This window comes from Palaemon carinicauda, chromosome 12, assembly GCF_036898095.1.
Source record: "Palaemon carinicauda isolate YSFRI2023 chromosome 12, ASM3689809v2, whole genome shotgun sequence".
Classification (NCBI taxonomy): domain Eukaryota; kingdom Metazoa; phylum Arthropoda; class Malacostraca; order Decapoda; family Palaemonidae; genus Palaemon; species Palaemon carinicauda.
In genome coordinates, this window is record NC_090736.1 from 13455373 (window position 1) to 13477872 (window position 22500).

A 22500-nucleotide genomic window follows, 5' to 3' on the forward strand; every position below is an offset into this window, starting at 1 on the left:
ACTTTGGAAATTATATTCGCTTATCGTCTTCTTAGAGACCGTAATCAGCTTGGTCGGCAACGTAGACGGTCAGAGTCATGGTAAGTACGGTTGCCACGCAATGAAATCGCGAAATGACGGAAATATGGAGGAATAAATGTCTTAGGAGTCGTCAGGAGTGGGTTGGAAATCTGCCAGTGGGGTCGCTACGAAGCTTTCTGCTGCTAACAATAATAGTCATGATTGCAGAAATTGATTTTGGCCCCTGATACCGATTATGCGGCATATTTCACGGACATATTGGCTTTTTATGTGTGTCCTGAGATCCGAATGCGTCTGGGACATAAGGTATTGTATGTTGGTATGCCGTATGTGGTGGTATCGGCCTAGAATGAAGCTTTCTCCGTTCAAACTCTAATTCATTCTAGTTATCCTAACCCAAAAGATTGGTCAACTAGTCAAGTTTGAGAATGATAATAAAAAAAGGTTAGGTTGTCAGTGTGCAGCGGGGTTTTAATAGTGCTCAGCCGAGGGGAAGAGGGTTTTACTGATAAGAGATAAGAACGTAGTTAGCGGTTTGGTATCAACATGAACTAACCAACGGGATATGTCCTAGTGGTTTTTTTCCTTTTTTTTCCTTTTTTTTTTATCACGTATCAACCCGTTATATCTGTAGCAGAAGTAAACATGGCTTGGCAAATCATTCTCTGTGTCTGAAGAATTTCCATTCAAGATGTTTATTCATACCAGGGGTTTGTTTACGTAATAAGAAACAAAAAATCGTGACCCAGTTGCAAATTTGCAGGAGCAGTCTTGACCAGTGGATGAGATACCATAACCAGTTAGAATTGGTTTACGAGTTGTTGAATGGTGATGCAGAAAATGACATGGTATATGTTTAAGGAATTATACATATCAGTATGTAAATTGTTGAAAGATAAACCTTAGTCGAAAGAAATAGGCATACGTTATACCCCTTCTCACGGGTTGCAGAAAATGTCCGTACTCATTAACTCTATAAATATGCCAAGTCATCTTTATTATCAATAGCTGTAAGAATGTCATCTATGATTCATATTGTTCCTCGCTGTAATAGGCTTAGCGAATTATTTCATTATTCGCAAATATATGAGCCTGTAAGGCAAAACAGAAATATGATAAGTGGGCACAATTTTACTGTGATTGGGAGGTTAGGTAGGCCTAGGCATGGAAATCTGAATGACATAACCCTTCGTGTCTGACCAATGACTGACAGAAAATTCAAAGATTTCCTGTATTATTTTTTGAGATTCATTAGGCCTATTTTAAGAACATGAATATATTTTAATGGCTCACAATTAAATTATTTGGTTGTTGGATGAATGTTTGCCTTAGAGCAAGGGTCCTTCCTATGGCAACGTCATGCTCAGACTTGCTTTTAAAGTCAGGCCATTGCCTTATGGCGCCATCCTTTTCAGCAAGTGATTTTATTTTTTTTACACACACAAGCATATATATATATATATATATATATATATATATATATATATATATATATATATATATATATATATATATATATATGTGTGTGTGTGTGTGTGGAGGGATTGACCAGATTTTTACTCTATAGATGAATGTGGCATATGGTTGTTTTTTCTTCCTCTCTAAAGCCACACACACACACACACACACACACACACACACACACACACACACACACATATATATATATATATATATATATATATATATATATATATATATATATATATATATATATATAAATGTGTCTGTGGAGGGATTGACCAGAAGTTTCCTCTTTAGATGAATGTGGCATATAATTGTTTTTTCTTCCTCTTCAGAGCCACACACACACACACACACACACACACACACACACACACATATATATATATATATATATATATATATATATATATATATATATATATATATATATATATATATATATATAAAATGTATGTATATAATATATTTTTACTGTTATTTACTTTTGACTGCTTCTCTAGTCTCACTCCGGACTAAAATGCTTCTCTGTGGATTGAAGGAGCAACGCCATTTGTTTTGTCATGTGTATTCATTCCTCAGGTATTTGGAGAATCAAATTTCGTATTCCGTGTTGACTGACTAATCCACATTCATAACGCCCAGAAAACAAAGAACGTCTTCCACTTATTGAAAGACTTATAGTATCAGCGTTGTTTATGGAGTTCATGCTTTCAGCATTTAAATTCATACCAGAGTTCGTATGCTGGAAAGTATACGTGTTCGTTATTGTTTCTGTAATGTTTTATTGTAACATGATAATAATAATTAGCCTACTGGTGTTGTCATAGTTATTATTATTATTGTTATTATTTTAGGCCCATGGTGATGATGACGAGGCTTAAGTAAATTAGGCATATAGTCTAGTCACAGCGAGGCCCATGTTCAACTCCAACTGTAATAAAGAAAAGCTAGGATTATCATATTGGTAGCAGTGACGGCTTCCTCAGGTTTAGAGCCAGGCCAAACCTTGCCACCTAGTGGTAGGGTTACCCCGGCAACAAACCTGTATTAATTTCTTAAAGTTTTAACGAAGACGCAGGGATCATGGGATCGTGTGTGAGGTGTGGTGGTGGTGATAGTTTGCGCCTTCATCAGATAGATTGCGTGAATGGTTTGCTCACTGAAATTTTAGAGTTCTCTAGCTTGTGGGTACACTCGGGCACACTGTTCTATCTAATATCTCTAACTCTTTTGTTAAAAGTTTTTATAGTTTATACAGGAAATATTTGTTTAGGTGTTGTTGCTGTTCTTAAAATTTTTCGCGTTTCCTAGTTTCCCTTCCTCACTGGGCTATTTTCTCTGTTGGAGCCCCCATTTAATAATATGGTTTTTTATGTCTTTTGATATATATATATATATATATATATATATATATATATATATATATATATATATATATATATATATGGATAGGATAACGTCTACATTTGTAGTCATAACTGCTTCAAATGGACTCTCGAACGGTCTTTGTGGATTGTATTAGCGATATTAATTCGAGAAAATTTTCCAACCGGTTTTCCTCTTATTCATCAGATAAATTGGCAAGCGATTTTTTTCTGCATTAATTACATGAGACACCGGTGTGTAATATTAAATTAAAAAAAAAAACCAATGGGACAGATTAAGGGATAATGAGCTAAAATTAGTCTTCAAGGAACAGCCTACTGGTTTTTAGACACTATTGTTCTTTTGCAGAGAATGGTCTGTTAGTATTTCATTGTCCCCTGAGAGAAAAGAGGTAGTGTATGCCTCTTTTTTTATTAGGCTTTTTACTAGGAGCTTTTGACATGCCTTAATTTATTCATAGGGTGTTAACGTGGTTGATGAAAATGTAATAGAGAAAGAGAGCTCGGATAGAAATGGCAAAATAATCCAATATTTTTGTAGGGTTATATAATTCATCCTTTACATTATCTTTATTAGTTATCTGTCTCTATTTATCTATACATACATACCGAGGGTATATACTGAGAATGACAGATAATAGATACGCAATGAAGAATTACGGAATTGGTCCCTATAGATTGCAAAAGAGAGCACTGGAAGAAAGAGAAAACGATGGATTGACGAACTAAGAAAGTTTGCGCGTATGGACTGGCATGGAAACACCATAAACAGACAAAAGTGGAAGAACATGTCTGAGGCCTTTGAGCTGCAGTGGACTACTAACGGATGGTGATTATATATATATTTTTGTGTATATATATATATATATATATATATATATAGAGAGAGAGAGAGAGAGAGAGAGAGAGAGAGAGAGAGAGAGAGAGAGAGAGAGAGAGAGAGAGCTTTTATCCCGAAGCCGAATCTTGTTAAGGTCCCCGGTGTCCCTTTTGATAAGAATCGGTCTACTCCTGATCTTCCAATCGTGGTTTTCCTCCAAGACGTGTTAAAAGGGATTTGAAAGATAAGGTAACCCTGTTTTGTTTATCGTTTATCGCCAATGGCTTGTTTCACGTGCCTGGCTGGGCACAGTTTACCGTGTAACGTATTAGTGGTGCTAATACTATTACTGCTCTGGACAATAAAATTTTAATTTATTATTATTATTATTATTACTAATACTACTTGCTAAACGACAACCCTAGTTGGAAAAGCAGGATGTTATAAGCTCAAGGGCTCCAACAGGGAAAATAGCCCAGTGAAGAAAGGAAACAAGGAAAAATGAAATATCTTAAGAACAGTAACAATATTAAAATAAATAAGAGTGATTACGCTTTGATAGCTACTTTTGGTGTGTAGGCCTATATGAGCATTGTAATGCCTACTATAGTGAACTAGACATTATTATTATTTCCATTGCATACCAGATAGTACTTAAAATGAAAGTAATATCTACGAAACTCGGATCAATATGTCAAATATTAATATGCCCATCACTTCTCGTTTATGGTTAATAATTTCCAAAAGAAATTATGTCCGATATTTGGAAACGAAAATAGATGGCTGAGACCTTTGTCGCTCAGTAATCGCCCCATACATCAATATCTTATTCAGGATATATATATATATATATATATATATATATATATATATATATATATATATATATATATATATATATATATATATATAATTCTTTTGGGTCACGGGGGAGAGGAAGTAGTCATACCCTAGTGATAGGCTGGTGCATGTTTCTGCAGATCTATCTAAATTTTTAGCCGTCATTTTTGACGAGTCGCAGTATATATATATATATATATATATATATATATATATATATATATATATATATATATATATATATATATATATATCCTGAATAAGATATTGATGTATGGAGCGATCACTCAGCGACAAAAGTCTCAGCCATTTATGTTCGTTTCCAAATATCGGACATAATTTCTTTTGAAAATTATTAACCATAAACAAGGAGTGATGGGCATATTAATATTTGACATATTGATCCGAGTTTCGTAGTCGTCCGTTTAGTCAGATATCAGTGTGACTGATGTGCGTCATTAATGTTGCAAAGTGGTGAAGTGCCAAACCTTTGCACCACCAAGCTGTAGTGTTGCCTGAGGTAACGGGTCATTTCACTTTGTTTGTTTGTTTGGGACCAGTCTTGTTTTATTTGTTTTATATATATATTTACGTGGTTTAATATAGATTTAGAATATTTATTCTTTAGTGTTGCCTAAAGTAACCGGTCGTTTCAGTTTGTTTATTTTGGGACCAGTCATATTTTATTTATTCTATATGTATTCACGTTTTGTTTAATACAGATGTAGATTATTTTCTCTTTCGATTATTGCTCTGGTTATTTAGTTAGTTTTGTTTTGTTGATAGTAGTGTTGTCTAAAGTAACTGGTCATTTCAGTTTGCTTTTTTGGGACAAGTCAACTTTTATTTGTTGTTTTATATCATCATCTCCTCCTACGCCTTTTGACGCAAAGGGCCTCGGTTAGATTTTGCCAGTCGTTTCTATCTTGAACTTTTAAATCAATACTTCTCCATTCATCATCTGCTTCACGCTTCATAGTCCTCAGCCATGTAGGTCTGGGCCATCCAACTCTTCTAGTGCCTTGTGGAGGAGCCCAGCTGAACGTTTGGTGAACTAATCTCTCTTTGGGGAGTGCGGAGAATATGCCCAAACCCTCTTGTTTTTTTTATATATTTACGTTTTGCTTAATATATAGGTTTAGATTATTTATTTCGATTATCGCTCTGATTATATCGTTAGGTTTGTTTTGTTGATAGAAATGACGATTATTATTAATATTATTATTAATTGCTCAGCTACAACCCTTTTTGGAAAAGCAAGCGGCTATAAACCCAGGGACCCCAACAGGGAAAATAGCCCAGAAAGGAAACAAGGAAAAATTAAATATTTTAAAAACAGTAACAACGTTATAATAGTTTCTATATAAACTATAAATACTTTAACATAAAAGGAAAAGAAATTGGATAGAATAGTGTGCCCTAGTATACCCTCAAGCAAGAGAACTCTGACCCAAGACAGTCCATTATTACAAAATAGAATACTGTATTCATGGGAAGTTACTGATAGAAAATCCTGCCACCACGTTTACACCTCTCCTGTTTATAATCCGACCCTTTTTGTTTTATCTTACATCTGAATCTCTGTGGACCTGAATTCTATACGACCCTTAAATATTTACTGGCGGATTTATCACTTTTGACAATTTTTTGGTCATATTTTTTTTTTCTTCAGATCTTCGCTAGATGCAGGCTTTGTCCATGACGTCATGATTTGTATAAGAAATAATTCATGGCTGTAGATTCTGCTGTTAAATATACCTTCCCGGAATATTGTAAGAAATGGTAGAGAAACAATTTATCAAAGCTGGCCATTGGTGGAAAAGAAATAATCTGTGAGCTTTGCAACTAAGGTTTGGCTCTATCTTTGATATCCGAACAGTATAGTGCGTGATTTGCTCAAGTCCCAATAAGCCATAATTTATTAGCGTGGGGTTTATATATATATATATATATATATATATATATATATATATATATATATATATATATTATATATGTATATATATATATATATATATATATTATATTATATATATATATTATATATGTGTATATATATATATATATATATATATATATATATATATATATATATATATATATATATATATATATATATATATATATATATATATGAAAAGTCACTCAAATTGTGAAAATTTAAATTTTTTTTAATGAAAGGCGTAAATGGTCAAAGTTTTTTTTTCATATAAAAATTAATTATACCGTCAAAGTTCGAGTTTTTATATAAAAGAGTTAGATATTGTCAAAGCTCACAAAGTTCATGTTTTGTATATTGATATAAACTGCCGCACATATTGTCAGGTTTCAGGCTTGTCTTTGTTGTGTTACCGTTCTGTTATATATATATATATATATATATATATATATATATATATATATATATATATATATATATATATATACAGCGTATATATGTGTGCTATATAATCTTTTGTAATTTCCAAATTCGTACACATTTGGTTGTCATTATCATTTTGCTGTCATAAACAGTATTTTGTTGCAATAAACCCAGCATTTTGCTGTAATAATCCCAGCATTTGTTTAATTAAAAGGAAAATTAGTCAAATTTTTCTTGCATTATCGAAAGTGGTACAAATATGATTACTAGCGATGATCTTCAGAAGAACCGTATCATTTCTTTATTGGATGTTTGTGTTGTCAGTTTTCTTCAAGGTGAGATATATTTTTTTTTTTTTTTTTTTTTTTTTTTTTTTTTTTTTTTTTTTTTTTTGGTAGGGGTCGAGTAGTTTACATCCTTTGTAATATAAACTTTTTTTTTTTTTTTACATTAGGGGGTAAGTTTTTTTTATTTTTAATGGTAGAGGTCGAGTTTCTTTTTCACATTTTCGGTTATATATACATTTTCATTGAGGTATGATATTAAAAACCGTATGTTAGGTAAAAGTGTTATTTTTGTTCTTCCTTTATGTACAGACTTTTTTTTTTTTTTTTTTTTTTTAGGTAGACGCATAGTTTTTACTGTGTAGACATTTATTTTCATTTAGGTACAGCCAGATTTTTCTTTTTAGTCTGTTGAATAAGGGAAAAAGCAGTTTTTTTTTTTATGAAGAGACCGATTTTTATATAAAACAAAGGCCTTTGTTTTTTAAGTTACAATCAGAGTAATTTATTTTTTATTTTCTATAATTAAAGACTTTTTTTCCTTTGTAAACAAAGATAATTTTTTTATGTATTTACAAAGTTCATGAATTATTTTAGAAGTCTTTAATATTCATAATTTTCTATTTTTGTAATTTTCATTAGATACATTGGGTTGAAAGGATTATCCTCCTTGATGTTGATGTTTATATATATATATATATATATATATATATATATATATATATATATATATATATATAAAGGTGTGGCATTAATATGATCTCGATGGTCAAATGAAACACTTAAGAAAACGAGGCAGGAACAATATATACTGGTTAAATTATATATTACTAAATTAACTGAAGGTTACATGATTCAAATGATTATCTAAAGAAAAGAAGCTGGCTTAAAGATTTAAGAATTTAAAGAGGCGTATTAAAACGTTAAGGAAATTACTGTAACTAAAAATCAGCTTAACTATTTCTAGGAACTGGTGTTAGAGTCAGTTTGACGAATTCAAGTAATTTTGAAAAGAAGTAGTAAGGTAAATGAATCGGAGAATATAAAAGACCCAGATTGAAATATTGAAGAAATTATGAAAATTGACAATGTTTACAGACTCGATAAATTGTGAAAAAGGGTGATCATTGATTGAATTATAAAAAGCTGCAATTTAACAGATTATAGAATTTATAAGGAAAAAAAAGGAATGTTCAATAAATCTTGGGATTATCAAAGAGGAAAGAGAGTAATTCCAATTCCTGGTAATGAAAGGCTAAAGGTATTAAGGCCCATGAAAGCCAGACATGTAAAATTCGCAATTGACGTAATGGCATGATAGCGTTGTAACTACTGCCAGACGGTCAATCGATAGCATAACTCTGGTTCTTATCCTTGCTGGAGGTACTGAACCCAGCAAGTGTCATATGTACACTCATTGAACCTCTGAGAGCGCCTCACCGAACCCCTGGGGTTCGATCGAACGTAGGTTAAGAACTACTGGCATAACTTGTCATGCAATGCAGTCAATCGCTTTTGACATTTTGTGGCAGATGCACAAGAAAGTTGGAAATTATATAATTTTTTTTTATGATTGTTACTCGAATCGTTTTCCTGACAAGCTTTGCCATTCTATTTTTGCTTCTGTCTTCCTTGACTTATAAATTTTTCTTTGGAGTTGGGCCAAATTGTTTCAAATTTGCCATATTTTAAGCCAAATATTTTCTCTTTTGCCATATTTTAAGCCAAATTGTTTCTCATTTGCCATGTTTTAAGCCAAATTGTTTCTCATTTGTCATGTTTAAGCCTAATTGTTTCTCATTCGCCATGTTTTAAGCCAAATTGTTTCTCATTTGTCATGTTTTAAGCCTAATTGTTTCTCATTCGCCATGTGTTAAGCCAAATTGTTTCTCATTTGTCATGTTTTAAACCTAATTGTTTCTCATTCGCCATGTTTTAAGCCAAATTGTTTCTCATTTGTCATATTTTTAGCCTAATTGTTTCTCATTCGCCATGTTTTAAGAAGCCTAATTGTTTCTCATTTGTCATGTTTTAAGCCTAATTGATTCTCATTCGCGCCATGTTTTAAGCCAAATTGTTTTTCATTCGCCATGTATTAAGCCAAATTGTTTCTCATTCGCCATGTTTTAAGCCAAATTGTATCTCATTTGTCATGTTTTACAAGGATTTACTACACAGTAAAATTAGAAATTCTGTTGCAATGGTCCTCTTGTTAAACAAAGATACTGTTGCAATTCTAATAGTCAGGCCTTTTCCACCAAGAGGCTCAATACCACAGAGTATTCTAGAAGTTTTATTCCAGCTGTGACAACGTTGTGGAATGATCTTCCTAATCAGGTAGTTAAATCAGTAGAACTTCAAAAGTTCAAACTTGCAGCAAATGTTTTTATGTTGAACAGGCTGACTTGAATCTTTTTATAGTCTATAAATTAATTACAGTATCTGTTTTGATGTTGTTAATGTTTTTTTTTATTATTTACTTTAATTTTTCATTACTTATATAGTTTATTTATTTCTTTGTTTCCTATCCTCACTGGGCTACTTTTCCCTGTTGGAGCCCCTTGGCTTATAGCATCTTGATTTTCAAACTAGGGTTGTAGCTTGGCTAGTAATAATAATAATAACAATTGCTCTTTGCTTATCATAAACGAGTGTATGTAGATGTGCAATTGATTAGTAAGTGGCCAAAGCTCCCTGTCCTACTGGTCAAATTATGAATATTATTATTGATTTTGAAAATTAAACCCAATTAGTGAATCAGGGACACAACAGCGTTTGCTTTTCATTCATCATGAAAATAAATTTACAGTATGTAAAATACGAGAAAATCCATTCTGGTTCACATCCATCGATTTACTTTTTGTCCGTTAGGTTGCAGTTGTCGCTAGATCTAATGTGATGTCGAAGAGTCGTGCCATATTTTTACTGATACTCCATGTTTATATGTATGTATATATATATATATATATATATATATATATATATATATATATATATATATATATATATATATATATATATATATATATATATATATATATATATATATATATATATTATATATATATATATATATATATATATATATATATATATATATATATATATATATATATATATATATACACATACAGGCACACATACATATATGTACTGTATGTATGTATATATGTGTGTATGTATTTATATGCAGGTAGTTAGCCAATTTCATCTTGCAACTGCTGACCCATATATATGTGTATATATATATATATATATATATATATATATATATATATATATATATATATATATATATATATATATATATATATATATATATTTACACATATATATGTGTGTATATATATATATATGAGTGTGTGTGTGCGTGCTTGTGTGTGTATGTATATATTCACAACGTTTAATCATTTCCCCTAAAAACAACAGCTACAAGTCACACATTCATTTGGTTAACTGCAGAATCCTGTGTGACAGACTCCCTGCACACACCATTGAGCACTACATTGCACACATTCATGCACTGCCTTGATATTAGTTCTATTATTGTTGTTGTTGTTGTTTGTCGTAATTGTTTTACAAAAAACGTAAATTGTAAATTTTATAAATAAAAGGGAACGGAATTCCAAAAGAATCAATATAAAAGACTCACACATAGCCTATACCCTTTCTATGTGTGTGCTATCTTCATTTCATTAAATAGGTACAATACATTCACTGAGGTTTATTTCTGGCATAGAAAATAAACAGAATCATTCTTACTCTATTTCATTTTAAGAAGTAAAACTTTCTAGTAATTTTGAATGAACTAACATACTTTATTCTTTTCTCAATTACCCAGAAACACTTGATTCCAAAAATTTTGCGACCCACCTTATCTTCTATCTTGCCATTATTCATTACATTTATTCCAGGGTACTTGTGCTAATCAACGACTTGAATTCTATTACCATCCATATACTAACATTCATTTCTCCATCTTTGTTTCCTTATTACGTTGTCTTTGGTCACTTTTAGCCTAAAATTTCTCCTTTGCAGTCTCTTTCAAATACTTTTACCTAGCTTTTCCCAATTAGTACAGTATCATATATAAACATCAACTATTGACTTCCCTTTCACAATTACTTCGCACCTAGAGCTTCTGTTGTTTCTGTTAGCTCTTATTATTTCAGCCATAAAGACAATCAACACCCTTGGAGACATAACACTCTAATCTTAGACCTATATATATATATATATATATATATATATATATATATATATATATATATATATATATATATATATATATATATATATATATACTTCGGTGATCAATCTATTCTGAAGAAGTGTTTTAATTCTTTTATTCTACCTTGTTTTGAGTATTGTTCTCCGGTCTGGTCTTCAGCTGCTGATTCTCATCTTAATTTGTTGGACAGAAACTTACGGTCTATTAAATTTCTTATTCCTGATCTAGATATTAATCTCTGGCACCGTCGATCAATTAGTTCATTATGCATGTTGCATAAGATTTTTCATAACTCTGACCATCCTTTACATTCAGATCTCCCTGGACAATTCTATCCTGTTCGTAATACTAGGCAGGCAGTTAATTCTAATAGCCAGGCCTTCTCCATCATAAGACTCAATACTACGCAGTACTCTAGAAGTTTTATTCCAGCTGTTACCAAGTTGTGGAATGATCTTCCTAATCGGGTTGTTGAATCAGTAGAACTTCAAAAGTTCAAAGTTGGAGCAAATGCTTTTTTGTTGACCAGACGGACATGAGTCTTTTTATAGTTTATATATGACATTTTTGTTGTTGACGTTGTTAATAGTTTATATATGATATATCTCTTTTGACATTACTTTTTTTAGAATGATTTATTGTTAATTTGTTTTCTTCAGTTATTTATTTCCTTATTTCCTTTCCTCACTGGGCTATTTTTCCCTATTGGAGCCCCTGGGCTTATAGCATCTTGCTTTTCCAATTAGGGTTGTAGCTTGGATAGTAATAATAATAATAATATATATATATATATATATATATATATATATATATATATATATATATATATATATATATATGTGTGTGTGTGTGTATGTGTGTGTGTGTGTGTGTGTGTGTGTGTGTAAAGTATGTATTTATGTATGTACTGTATGTGAGGAAGATTGAGAGCCATGCTTGATCCTGACGCACGCCTCTCTCTCTCTCTCTCTCTCTCTCTCTCTCTCTCTCTCTTAGGCCTTAAAGTTGTGTGCCCCAGGAAGTAATAGGTGAAGTGACGGAAAGAGAGAGAGAGAGAGAGAGAGAGAGAGAGAGAGAGAGAGAGAGAGAGAGAGAGAGCCGCAGTCCTTTGTGATTTATAGATTATTAGCTCTCGCAACAGCCAACAGCGCCCTCAACCCGATTTAGTCCCGAATGTAGTTCCTCGTTGCTGTTGTTTCCCTGACTTTCCATTTGTACTTAAAGATGTTTTATCCTTTTTGTCCTTTGGGATTACAAACCTTGTGACACAGCGTGAAGCCCTGCCCGATGATGCTTTGTAAAAGAATGATTTATTTTTCTAGTCTTCCTATCGAAAGTCGGGAAAACTTGAGGATATTGAAATACATTTTCGGAGACCAGTGGTAAACAGTGATGAAAGTTTAGTTGCTTTCTTCTTATTGCGTTATTCGCAATTAAATCTATTTTGTAAATTTTGTTTTCTTGATAATGACTGTAATTGTCTTTATGATATGTAGACGTAATAGATATGTAACTTTTATTGTATAGTCATATGTAAAAAGTTTATTTTTAAGACCCCCAGGGGCATAAGCTTGACTATATCTCTTTCAATATATATATATATATATATATATATATATATATATATATATATATATATATATATATATATATATATATCAATCATCATCTTCATCTCCTCCCGCACCTATTGACGCAAAGGGCCTCAGTTAGATTTCGTCAGTCGTCTCTTATCTTGAGCTTTTAAAACAATACTTCTCCATTCGTCATTTCTTATTTCACGCTTCATAGTCCTCAGCCATGTAGGTCTGGATCTTCCAATTCTTCTAGTGCCTTGAGGAGCCCAGCTCTCTGGCTTCCCTTCAAAACGCATAAATTTTTCGCCTTATACATACACACATACATACATACATACAACTAAAAAGGAACTGAAATATAGAGTAGAGATATTTGTCTGTTATATTTTTTTTTCCTGAGTTTAATTATTACTGGCAGCTTAATGCCAGTGTCAGATCCCGAGGTGGGGTGGTCTGGGTATGCTAACGAACGCTACTGGAGAGCAGTGTTTAATAAAGAGTTTAGTGTCGCTTCGTGAAAAATGGAAGTATATAATATGGTATTTTCTTCTATCGTTTGCATACTGCTGTTATCAATATATGCATATATTTTTTAAAGAAACTACATTACTGGTTGGTTATTTTTGGTAGATGTTTTGTTATTAATTAAATTATTCATTTATTAGCTTTCGAATTTCGTTATTCAATTTTTTTCTTCCGATTTATGATTTTTTCCCGAGCTTGAAATGTCTGTCATTTCTGTATTAGTTATCGACTAACGTTATTTTATATATTTATATTTACTTTATTCATTTATTTATTGATTTCTTCTCACTTTGCGTTATGCATACATTTATTTGTTCTTTTTTCAGTTATTTATTTAATTCTGTTTTATTATTTGATTTTTTTTTAAGTTATTTAATTCTGGTTTATTGTTTGATTTTGTTTTACGTTAGTTAATGCTGCCTTATTATTTGATTTTGTTTTTACGTTATTTAATTTTGCTTTATTATTTGATTTTGTTTTTACGTTATTTAATTCAGCTTTATTATTTTATTTTGTTTTACATTGTTTAATTCTGTTTTATTATTTGATTTGCTTTTACGTTATTTAATTCTGTTTTATTATTTGATTTGTTTTTACGTTATTTAATTTTGCTTTATTTGATTTTGTTTTTACGTTATTTAATTCAGCTTTATTATTTTATTTTGTTTTACATTATTTAATTATGTTTTATTATTTGATTTGCTTTTACGTTATTTAATCCTGTTTTATTATTTGATTTTATTTTACATTATTTAATTCTGTTTTATATGATTTGCTTTTACGTTATTTAATTCTATTTTATTATTTTATTTGTTTTTACGTTATTTAATTCTGTTTTATTATTTGATTTGTTTTTGCGTTATTTAATTTTGCTTTATTTGATTTTGTTTTTACGTTATTTAATTCAGCTTTATTATTTTATTTTGTTTCACATTATTTAATTCTGTTTTATTATTTGATTTTCTTTTACGTTATTTAATTCTGCTTTATTATTTGATTTTGTTTTACGTTATTTAATTTTGTTGTATTATTTTTATTTTACGTTATTTAATTCTATTTTATATGTTTTTGTGTTACGTTATTTAATTCAGCTTTATTATTTTATTTTGTTTTATGTTAGTTAATTGTTGTATTTTTTTTTGTTTTACGTTAGTTAATGCTACTTTATTATTTGTTTTTGTTTTACGTTATTTAATTCAGCTTTTTTATTTTATTTTGTTTTACGTTATTTAATTCTGTTTTTTTTTATTTGATTTAGTGTTACGTTATTTAATTCTGTTTTATTATTTGATTTTGTTTTACGTTATTTAATTCTGTTTTATTATTTGATTTGGTTTAACGTGATTTAATTCTGTTTTATTATTTGATTTGGTTTTACGTGATTTAATTCTGTTTTATTATTTGATTTGGTTTAACGTGATTTAATTCTGTTTTATTATTTTATTTGGTTTTACGTGATTTAATTCTGTTTTATTATTTTATTTGGTTTTACGTGATTTAATTCTGTTTTATTATTTTATTTGGTTTAACGTGATTTAATTCTGTTTTATTATTTGATTTGGTTTAACGTGATTTAATTCTGTTTTATTTTTTGATTTGGTTTTACGTGATTTAATTCTGTTTTATTATTTGATTTGGTTTTACGTGATTTAATTATGTTTTATTATTTTATTTGGTTTTACGTGATTTAATTATGTTTTATTATTTTACTTGGTTTAACGTGATTTAATTCTGTTTTATTTTATTTGGTTTTACGTGATTTAATTCTGTTTTATTATTTGATTTGGTTTAATGTGATTTAATTCTGTTTTATTATTTTATTTGGTTTTACGTGATTTAATTATGTTTTATTATTTTATTTGGTTTAACGTGATTTAATTCTGTTTTATTATTTTACTTGGTTTAACGTGATATAACTCTGTTTGATTTTATTTGGTTTTACGTGATTTAATTCTGTTTTATTATTTTATTCGGTTTTACGTGATTTAATTCTGTTTTATTTTATTTGGTTTTACGTGATTTAATTCTGTTTTATTATTTTATTTGGTTTTACGTGATTTAATTCTGTTTTATTATTTTATTCGGCTTTACGTGATTTAATTCTGTTTTATTATTTTATTTGGTTTTACGTGATTTAATTCTGATTTATGATTTTATTCGGTTTTACGTGATTTAATTCGGTTTTATTATTTTATTCGGTTTTACGTGATTTAATTCTGTTTTATTATTTTATTTGGTTTTACGTGATTTAATTCTGTTTTATTATTTTATTTGGTTTTACGTGATTTAATTCTGTTTTATTATTTGTTTTTGTTTTATGTTATTTAATTCTACTTTATTATTTGATTTTGTGTTACGTTATTTAATTCTACTTTATAATTTGATTTTGTTTTATGTTATTTATTTGCCTTGCGTTCCTCGTTTACTTCTTTTAGATTTCCTTTTAACTCATTTGCAAATAGTTGGAATAATTCTTCCTTTTATTTATCATTTTTTTTAAACAGGGCTTACTCGTAAGTTTATGGATTTGTCTTTGGGTCATACCCAACATGTCCACCAAGTTTCGCTGTGATTGATTTAGTAGTTTTTGCGAGAATGTTGTTCTCAAACAAAAAATAAAATAACAAAATATTTGCCATTTACTTAACATTGCGATTATTTTCCAAGTATTACTGCGTACTTGTACTTTGATGTACTGTATCCAAAACGTTGCAGAATCATCCTACATGACTACTAAGTTTGGTCAAAATCGATAGTGTAGTTTTTTGAGTAAAGTTGCTCATAAACAAACAAACAAACAAATGAATTAGTTAATTGATTAATTAAAATCTATTATTTTGCGAAGGCAAGAATCACGGGGGAATACATAACCTTTGGAAATTCTTTTTATTTTGGGGAAGGTAACAAACCACCAAGGGTGAAAACAGCCTTCGTAAAATCTTATATTTTGGTAAAGGTAGCAAACAGTCCAGTTTTAATACATAACCTTCGGAAAATCTTCGATTTTGTCGAAGGCAGCAAACAGTCAAGGGTGAATATATTTAGTGAGCAAAATCTTCGAGAAACAGTCAGTTTTAACCCTTTTACCCACAAAGGACGTACTGGTACGTTTCACAAAACTCATCCCTTTACCCCCATGGACGTACCGGTACGTCCTTGCAAAAAAATGCTATAAATTTTTTTTTTCATATTTTTGATAATTTTTTTAAAAAATTCAGGCATTTTCCAAGAGAATGAGACCAACCTGACCTCTCTATGACAAAAATTAAGGCTGTTAGAGCAATTTAAAAAAATATATACTGCAAAATGTGCTGGGGAAAAAATAACCCCTTGGGGGTTAAGGGTTGGAAATTTCCAAAGAGCCCGGGGGTAAAAGGGTTAATACATAACCTTCGGAAAATCTTCGATTTTGTCGAAGGCAACAAACAACCGGAAGTAAATACATACCCTTCATAAATTCTCTTTTATCGAAGGCAATAAGTAGAGTCTGATAGGGAGAATCGATTCGTATTTCTCTCCTGGAGGAAAGTGCTTCGCATGTAAAGCGTCGAGTCAGCCCATGGTTTCATTTCCACCCAAACTTTCCTGTGTTGGAGGTCACTTGCATACGTAAGCACCCACAGGGTCGTTTATCCCTTTAGCCTTAACCTTCAGAAATGATTGATTCCGTGTTTGTTTTCTCTGGCTTTCGAACTTACCCCTGGATATTGCGTTTCCAGAGTTCCTCGTGAATTTTTAATGATGCAAGGTCAAGAACGAGATCTGAATAGCTCTTTGGATCGTTTTTGTTACGATTGACACTTGTTCATTATTAATTGGGAAGAAATATGCAAATTATATCAAATATTTTGCGGGAAAATAGAGTAAGAATTATTTTCAATTTGACGTTCTCTCTCTCTCTCTCTCTCTCTCTCTCTCTCTCTCTCTCTCTCTCTCTCTCTCTCTCTCTCTCTCTCTCTCTCTCTCTCTCTCTCTCTAGTGTGTAGTATGGCATTGCATTTAAAGGCCACCCTTTCATTCGAACGTGTCTTCATTCCTTTTCCATTGTAAAGTAAGTCCCTGGATTTAACAATAGCATTTATACGTCAAACTGAATTACAGTTACCTAATTATCTCTCGTGTACCTCTGTCATTTCCATCCCTTCAAGGTCTTGTTTTGGTTTTTGTATTCCAGTTATTATTTAGATGTCATTGAAAGACCCCTTGACGATGTCATCATGTCGTTAATGACGGGTTGATGCTTGATGATAATGGAAACCTGGGAGAGAAAGGAAGGTGTGCCCGTTTGTAATGATTCTGTACTTAGTGCATTAAGTTTGTATTTATTTATTCTAGCATTTCTCGCGTGTGGTGCCATCTGATATATGTGTTCACTAAGAATGTGTATTGTATGCATTTTGACAGAGTGATGGTATTCAGATTTTATATGAAATGTACGTGAAGGTATGTGTCATCATCATCATCTCCCCCTAAGTTAGATATCGCCAGCCGTCTCTATCTCGAGCTTTTAATTCAATACTTCTCAACTCATCTTCTACTTCGAGCTTCATAATCCTCAGCCATGTAGGCCTGGATCTTACAACGCTTCTAGTGCCTTGTGGAGCCCAGTTGAACGTTTGGTGAACTAATCCCTCTTGCGGAGTGTGAAGAGCCTGACCAGACCATCTCTATCTACCCCTCACCATGATCTCATCCACATATGGCACTCGAGTAATCTCTTATTGTTTCATTTCTAAAACTGTCCTGCCATTTAGCTCCCAATATCCTTCTGAATGTATGTGTACATACACAAATCTTTCAGAACATAAATGAAAGTTTAACTGTAAATAGATGTGTATGTTTTGTAGCAATTCAATTACAATACAATACAAATACACTACAATTATTTAATCAGGAAGTGTATTAAAATACTGTTAGCTATGTGTTACACTTCACTATTATAATGAGGGGTCTTTAACAAGCATTGTGTTAAAAAACCCTGTGTATTATACTGTCTCAATGACCTTGCCTTAGAAGTAGTTATATTTCAATACAGTTTTTGCAGGCGCTGATTATAGTGTCGAGGTGTGGTTAAAACCTGTTACTCAATATTAAACACAACATTTTTGCAAGATGCTTATTTTAAACGTTTGCAACTTCGAATTTTGAAGAATCTCTTTTGTGAAATTGAAGATTCTTTACCATGGGGTATTTGTAAATAACTAATTCAACCTCAGTTTTTTTTTTTATTGCTGCCTTATTATTATCACCTCCGCCAACTAAGTTGGAAAGAGGTTATGTTTTACCCCCTGTTTGTGTGTTTGGTTGTGTATTTTTGTTTTTGAACAGCTTCCTACCCCAAATTTTAATCGTAGAGTAATGAAACTTGTAGGGATTAACTGTTATGTAAAAAAGTTGAAAATGATTAAATTTTGGAAGGTCAAGGTCACGGTCAAGCAAAATGTCCAATTCACGTAATCAGCCATAAGTTTGGACATCGTTGTCATAGAGACTTCAAACATGGTTCATATTTTAGTTTATGATAATCCATGCCAATTAATAGAGGTTAAGGTCAAAGATCAAGGCCAAGGTCGAACAAAAGGTCGAGAAATAAGCCGTCACGGCGGAGGTCTGCGCCTTACTGAGTGTCCCTCTTGTTGTTATTATTCCAGTTTTATCCAAATTGCTGTGAGTTGTTGAGAGTTTTAGATCTTTTTGGAAGGCCGAGACAGTATTTTTTCAATCAGCCCAAAATGAGTGAATTGCAAAATAAAACATATGATAGCTTCAATTAAGCAATTTGATTATATGTTATTTTGGATATTCCCCATTCATTTACACTTATATATAGTTGTAAATAACCTAAGTATCTTATGTACGTGCGAGTACGTACATATGAACACCCATGCGTATTTGTATTGTTTATTTTTGTACTTTATTTCTAACTGCTTTTACTTAGGACTTTTTATTTACAAGATCGCTTGTGCACTTCAGTATTCCTGTATATATGAAAGGTTGTGCCTAAATAAAGGCGCATATCTGATATATTTTTAATCTCTCTCTCTCTCTCTCTCTCTCTCTCTCTCTCTCTCTCTCTCTCTCTCTCTCTCTCTCTCTCTCTCTCTCTGAAGTATATATATATATATATATATATATATATATATATATATATATATATATATATATATATATATATATATATATATATAATGTATGCATATGTGTATACATACATACATATATATATATATATATATATATATATATATATATATATATATATATATATATATATATATATATATATATATCTATATATATACATACTTCAGAGAGAGAGAGAGAGAGAGAGAGAGAGAGAGAGAGAGAGAGAGAGAGAGAGAGAGAGAGAGAGAGAGAGAGAGAGAGAGAGAGAGAGAGAGAGAGGTTTCAATACCTATTTTTAGTAAAATATATATCTCATGAGCCCTTATCATTTAGAACCAGTATATGTTATAAGATTGTTAAAATCGGTTCGTTTTACAATGACTGGCGTTTCTATGATGAATAGATTCTGTAGGGTAACTTTCAGATATTGGGTGACTTGCATGTGTTAGGTTTCTCATATTGGTATTGAGGTGGTTTACATAGCCTATACCAGGGGTGGGGAACCCTTTTTTGCTCCTTAAGGCCGCATAGAACTTTGTTGGTTATTTTATCCTTCAAGTAATGTATTAGTAATCTAAAGAAAGAGTAACAGGATGATAGAAATTTAAAGCATTACAATTTCAATTATTTGAATTAAGTACTTTTTATACAAGTAATAAGTAAATGAATTATATTGAAAACTAAATTTTAAAATATTTAATTCAAGGTTGGGTAGTTTTCAAACTACCTTAAGTAAATTAATAATATCGAAAGCATGTCATTTTCAAAATACTTTATTTAAGCAAGTAGGTTCTTTGTATTGAAGTGATAAATAAAATAATATTAATCTTTTGGAAAAGATAGCTTATAAATATCAACAATATAACCTTTTCAAATATTTTATATTGGCGAGTAGGTACTTTTTAAACAAATCACATCTCATAAAAATGCAACATCCCAGTAAAAAATTGTATCTGTTTAAACACACTTGACTGTTTTCATTAAAAAAAAAAATTATTTGCTTTCTTAAGATGATCAATAAATCCCTAGTTTTTTAGCCATCATAGCTGGAACATCATCAGTGCATACATTATTATAATAAGGAAGTAAAATTTAGTCCTCCATTGTGACATTGCTTATTGAAGTTGTTAAAATGTCTGTTCTTCTTGTCGTTGCGTTAAGGTTACCTAAGGGAAGCTGTTTTTCATACAATCAAAACTCATCAGTGAAAGCACAAGTACAATATTTTTATGCCAAAAATCTGGAACCTGTTGACTCATCTAACACTAACATAGATCACAGTTAGGAGATGGACAAAACAGGAACTCTCTCGTCCATCATACGTTAAATCACTCACTGCAACTAGTAGTTTTTCTTTGTCAGTTACAACAGCTGTTGCAACTGACAAGGAAAAACTGCTAGTTGTATTAAGTTAGGATTCATTGAATTCAAGGTAAAATTGCTTCCCTTCTCTGGGAGGTACATCACTGAATACAACTTTCTTATTGTCTGTGTGTACATGAATGTATGTGTGTACATACAGTAGAATGATTTCAAACACACGATATTCAGTGTCAAAGCAAAAATATGCTACACATACTGTACATATATCAATAGCCGTAGAAGGCTGCACTTGATGGTCCAGGAGGCCATATGCAGGTTCCCCATCCCTGGTCTGTACCATAGTACATTACTTTATGTTTGATGACTCTAATATGTTAGGGGTTTCAAGTCCATGTTTGAATTGAATATGTTGCCTTGTTTTGGGAAGTCTTGTTCAGACTTGCGTATGTTGTATTTCCGATGTACATTCAGGTTGTCATACATAAGTTGGATTATATATATATATATATATATATATATATATATATATATATATATATATATATATATATTATATATGTATGTATATATATATATATATATATATATATATATATATATATATATATATATATATATATATAATTTGGGGTAGTCTCTTCGTATTTACTGAATGGCCCCTGCGTATTATTATTATTATTATTATTATTATTATTATTATTATTATTATTATTATTATTATTGTTATTAATTGCTGAGCTACAACCCAAGTCAGAAAAGCCGAATGCTATAAGCCCAGGGGCTCCAACAGGGAAAATAGCCCAGTGAGGAAAGGAAACCAGGAAAAAAAAATATTTTAAGAATATGTTGGAGGTCTTTTTGTCAAGTAACTCTTAATTTGGAAGTACGATAGGTATATACATACATACGTAGCCCACATACATACTTACACACATAAAAAAAAGAGACAGACAAAAATAGTATTTAGATTTATATTATACCTCTCTTTGTTTATTTAAACATTAATAGCATACGCTGAAGTATATAGTCTTTTTCGTATAAAGACATTAGGCTTCATATAGAAATTGGATCTTTATAAAAAATAAGATTTTGTATTGGAAGTGTTATAATTTGCATGGAAGGAAATGTGGATGACATTGAAATAGGCAGTATTTATGTAAAAGGCTTTTGATATTCATAGATATTATATACAAAAAATATTAAAATTTATTGGACACTTCATTCAGAAAAAAAGGCTTTATAAAAAATCATGGCTTATAAAGTTCACGGAGAGGAGGTTTTAATATCTTATTAGAAATCCTCAGTTTTTCTGACCTTCAAATAGCAGAAAGATGACGTGTTTGAGAAATAACTGACGTATTTTCCTTAAGACAACATAGAAAAATGGGAGTCCAGTAGAATATAAGCTTTTACAAGTCATGTTCCTTTTTTCCAGCAGTGTGTATTAGAGTTATATATTTTTCGTTGACCCCGTATTCTGTGACGCCAATGAATATATTGTTATTAGCGTTTTTTTTACTTAGTTTCATTATATATATA

General features: G+C 30.8%; 1 protein-coding gene across 5 annotated transcripts in view; it reads left to right on the forward strand.

Moving 5' to 3' along the window:
* The window catches only part of Tmem131 (Transmembrane protein 131), a 561447-nt gene that overhangs the window by 51 nt on the left and 538896 nt on the right, over window positions 1-22500 (forward strand). For all 5 annotated transcript variants that reach the window (XM_068384438.1, XM_068384443.1, XM_068384446.1 and 2 more), the window contains exon 1: window positions 1-80. This exon is cut by the window's left edge. In XM_068384438.1, coding sequence (XP_068240539.1) covers window positions 1-80 — 80 coding nt within the window. The remainder of the gene's footprint in view (window positions 81-22500) is intronic.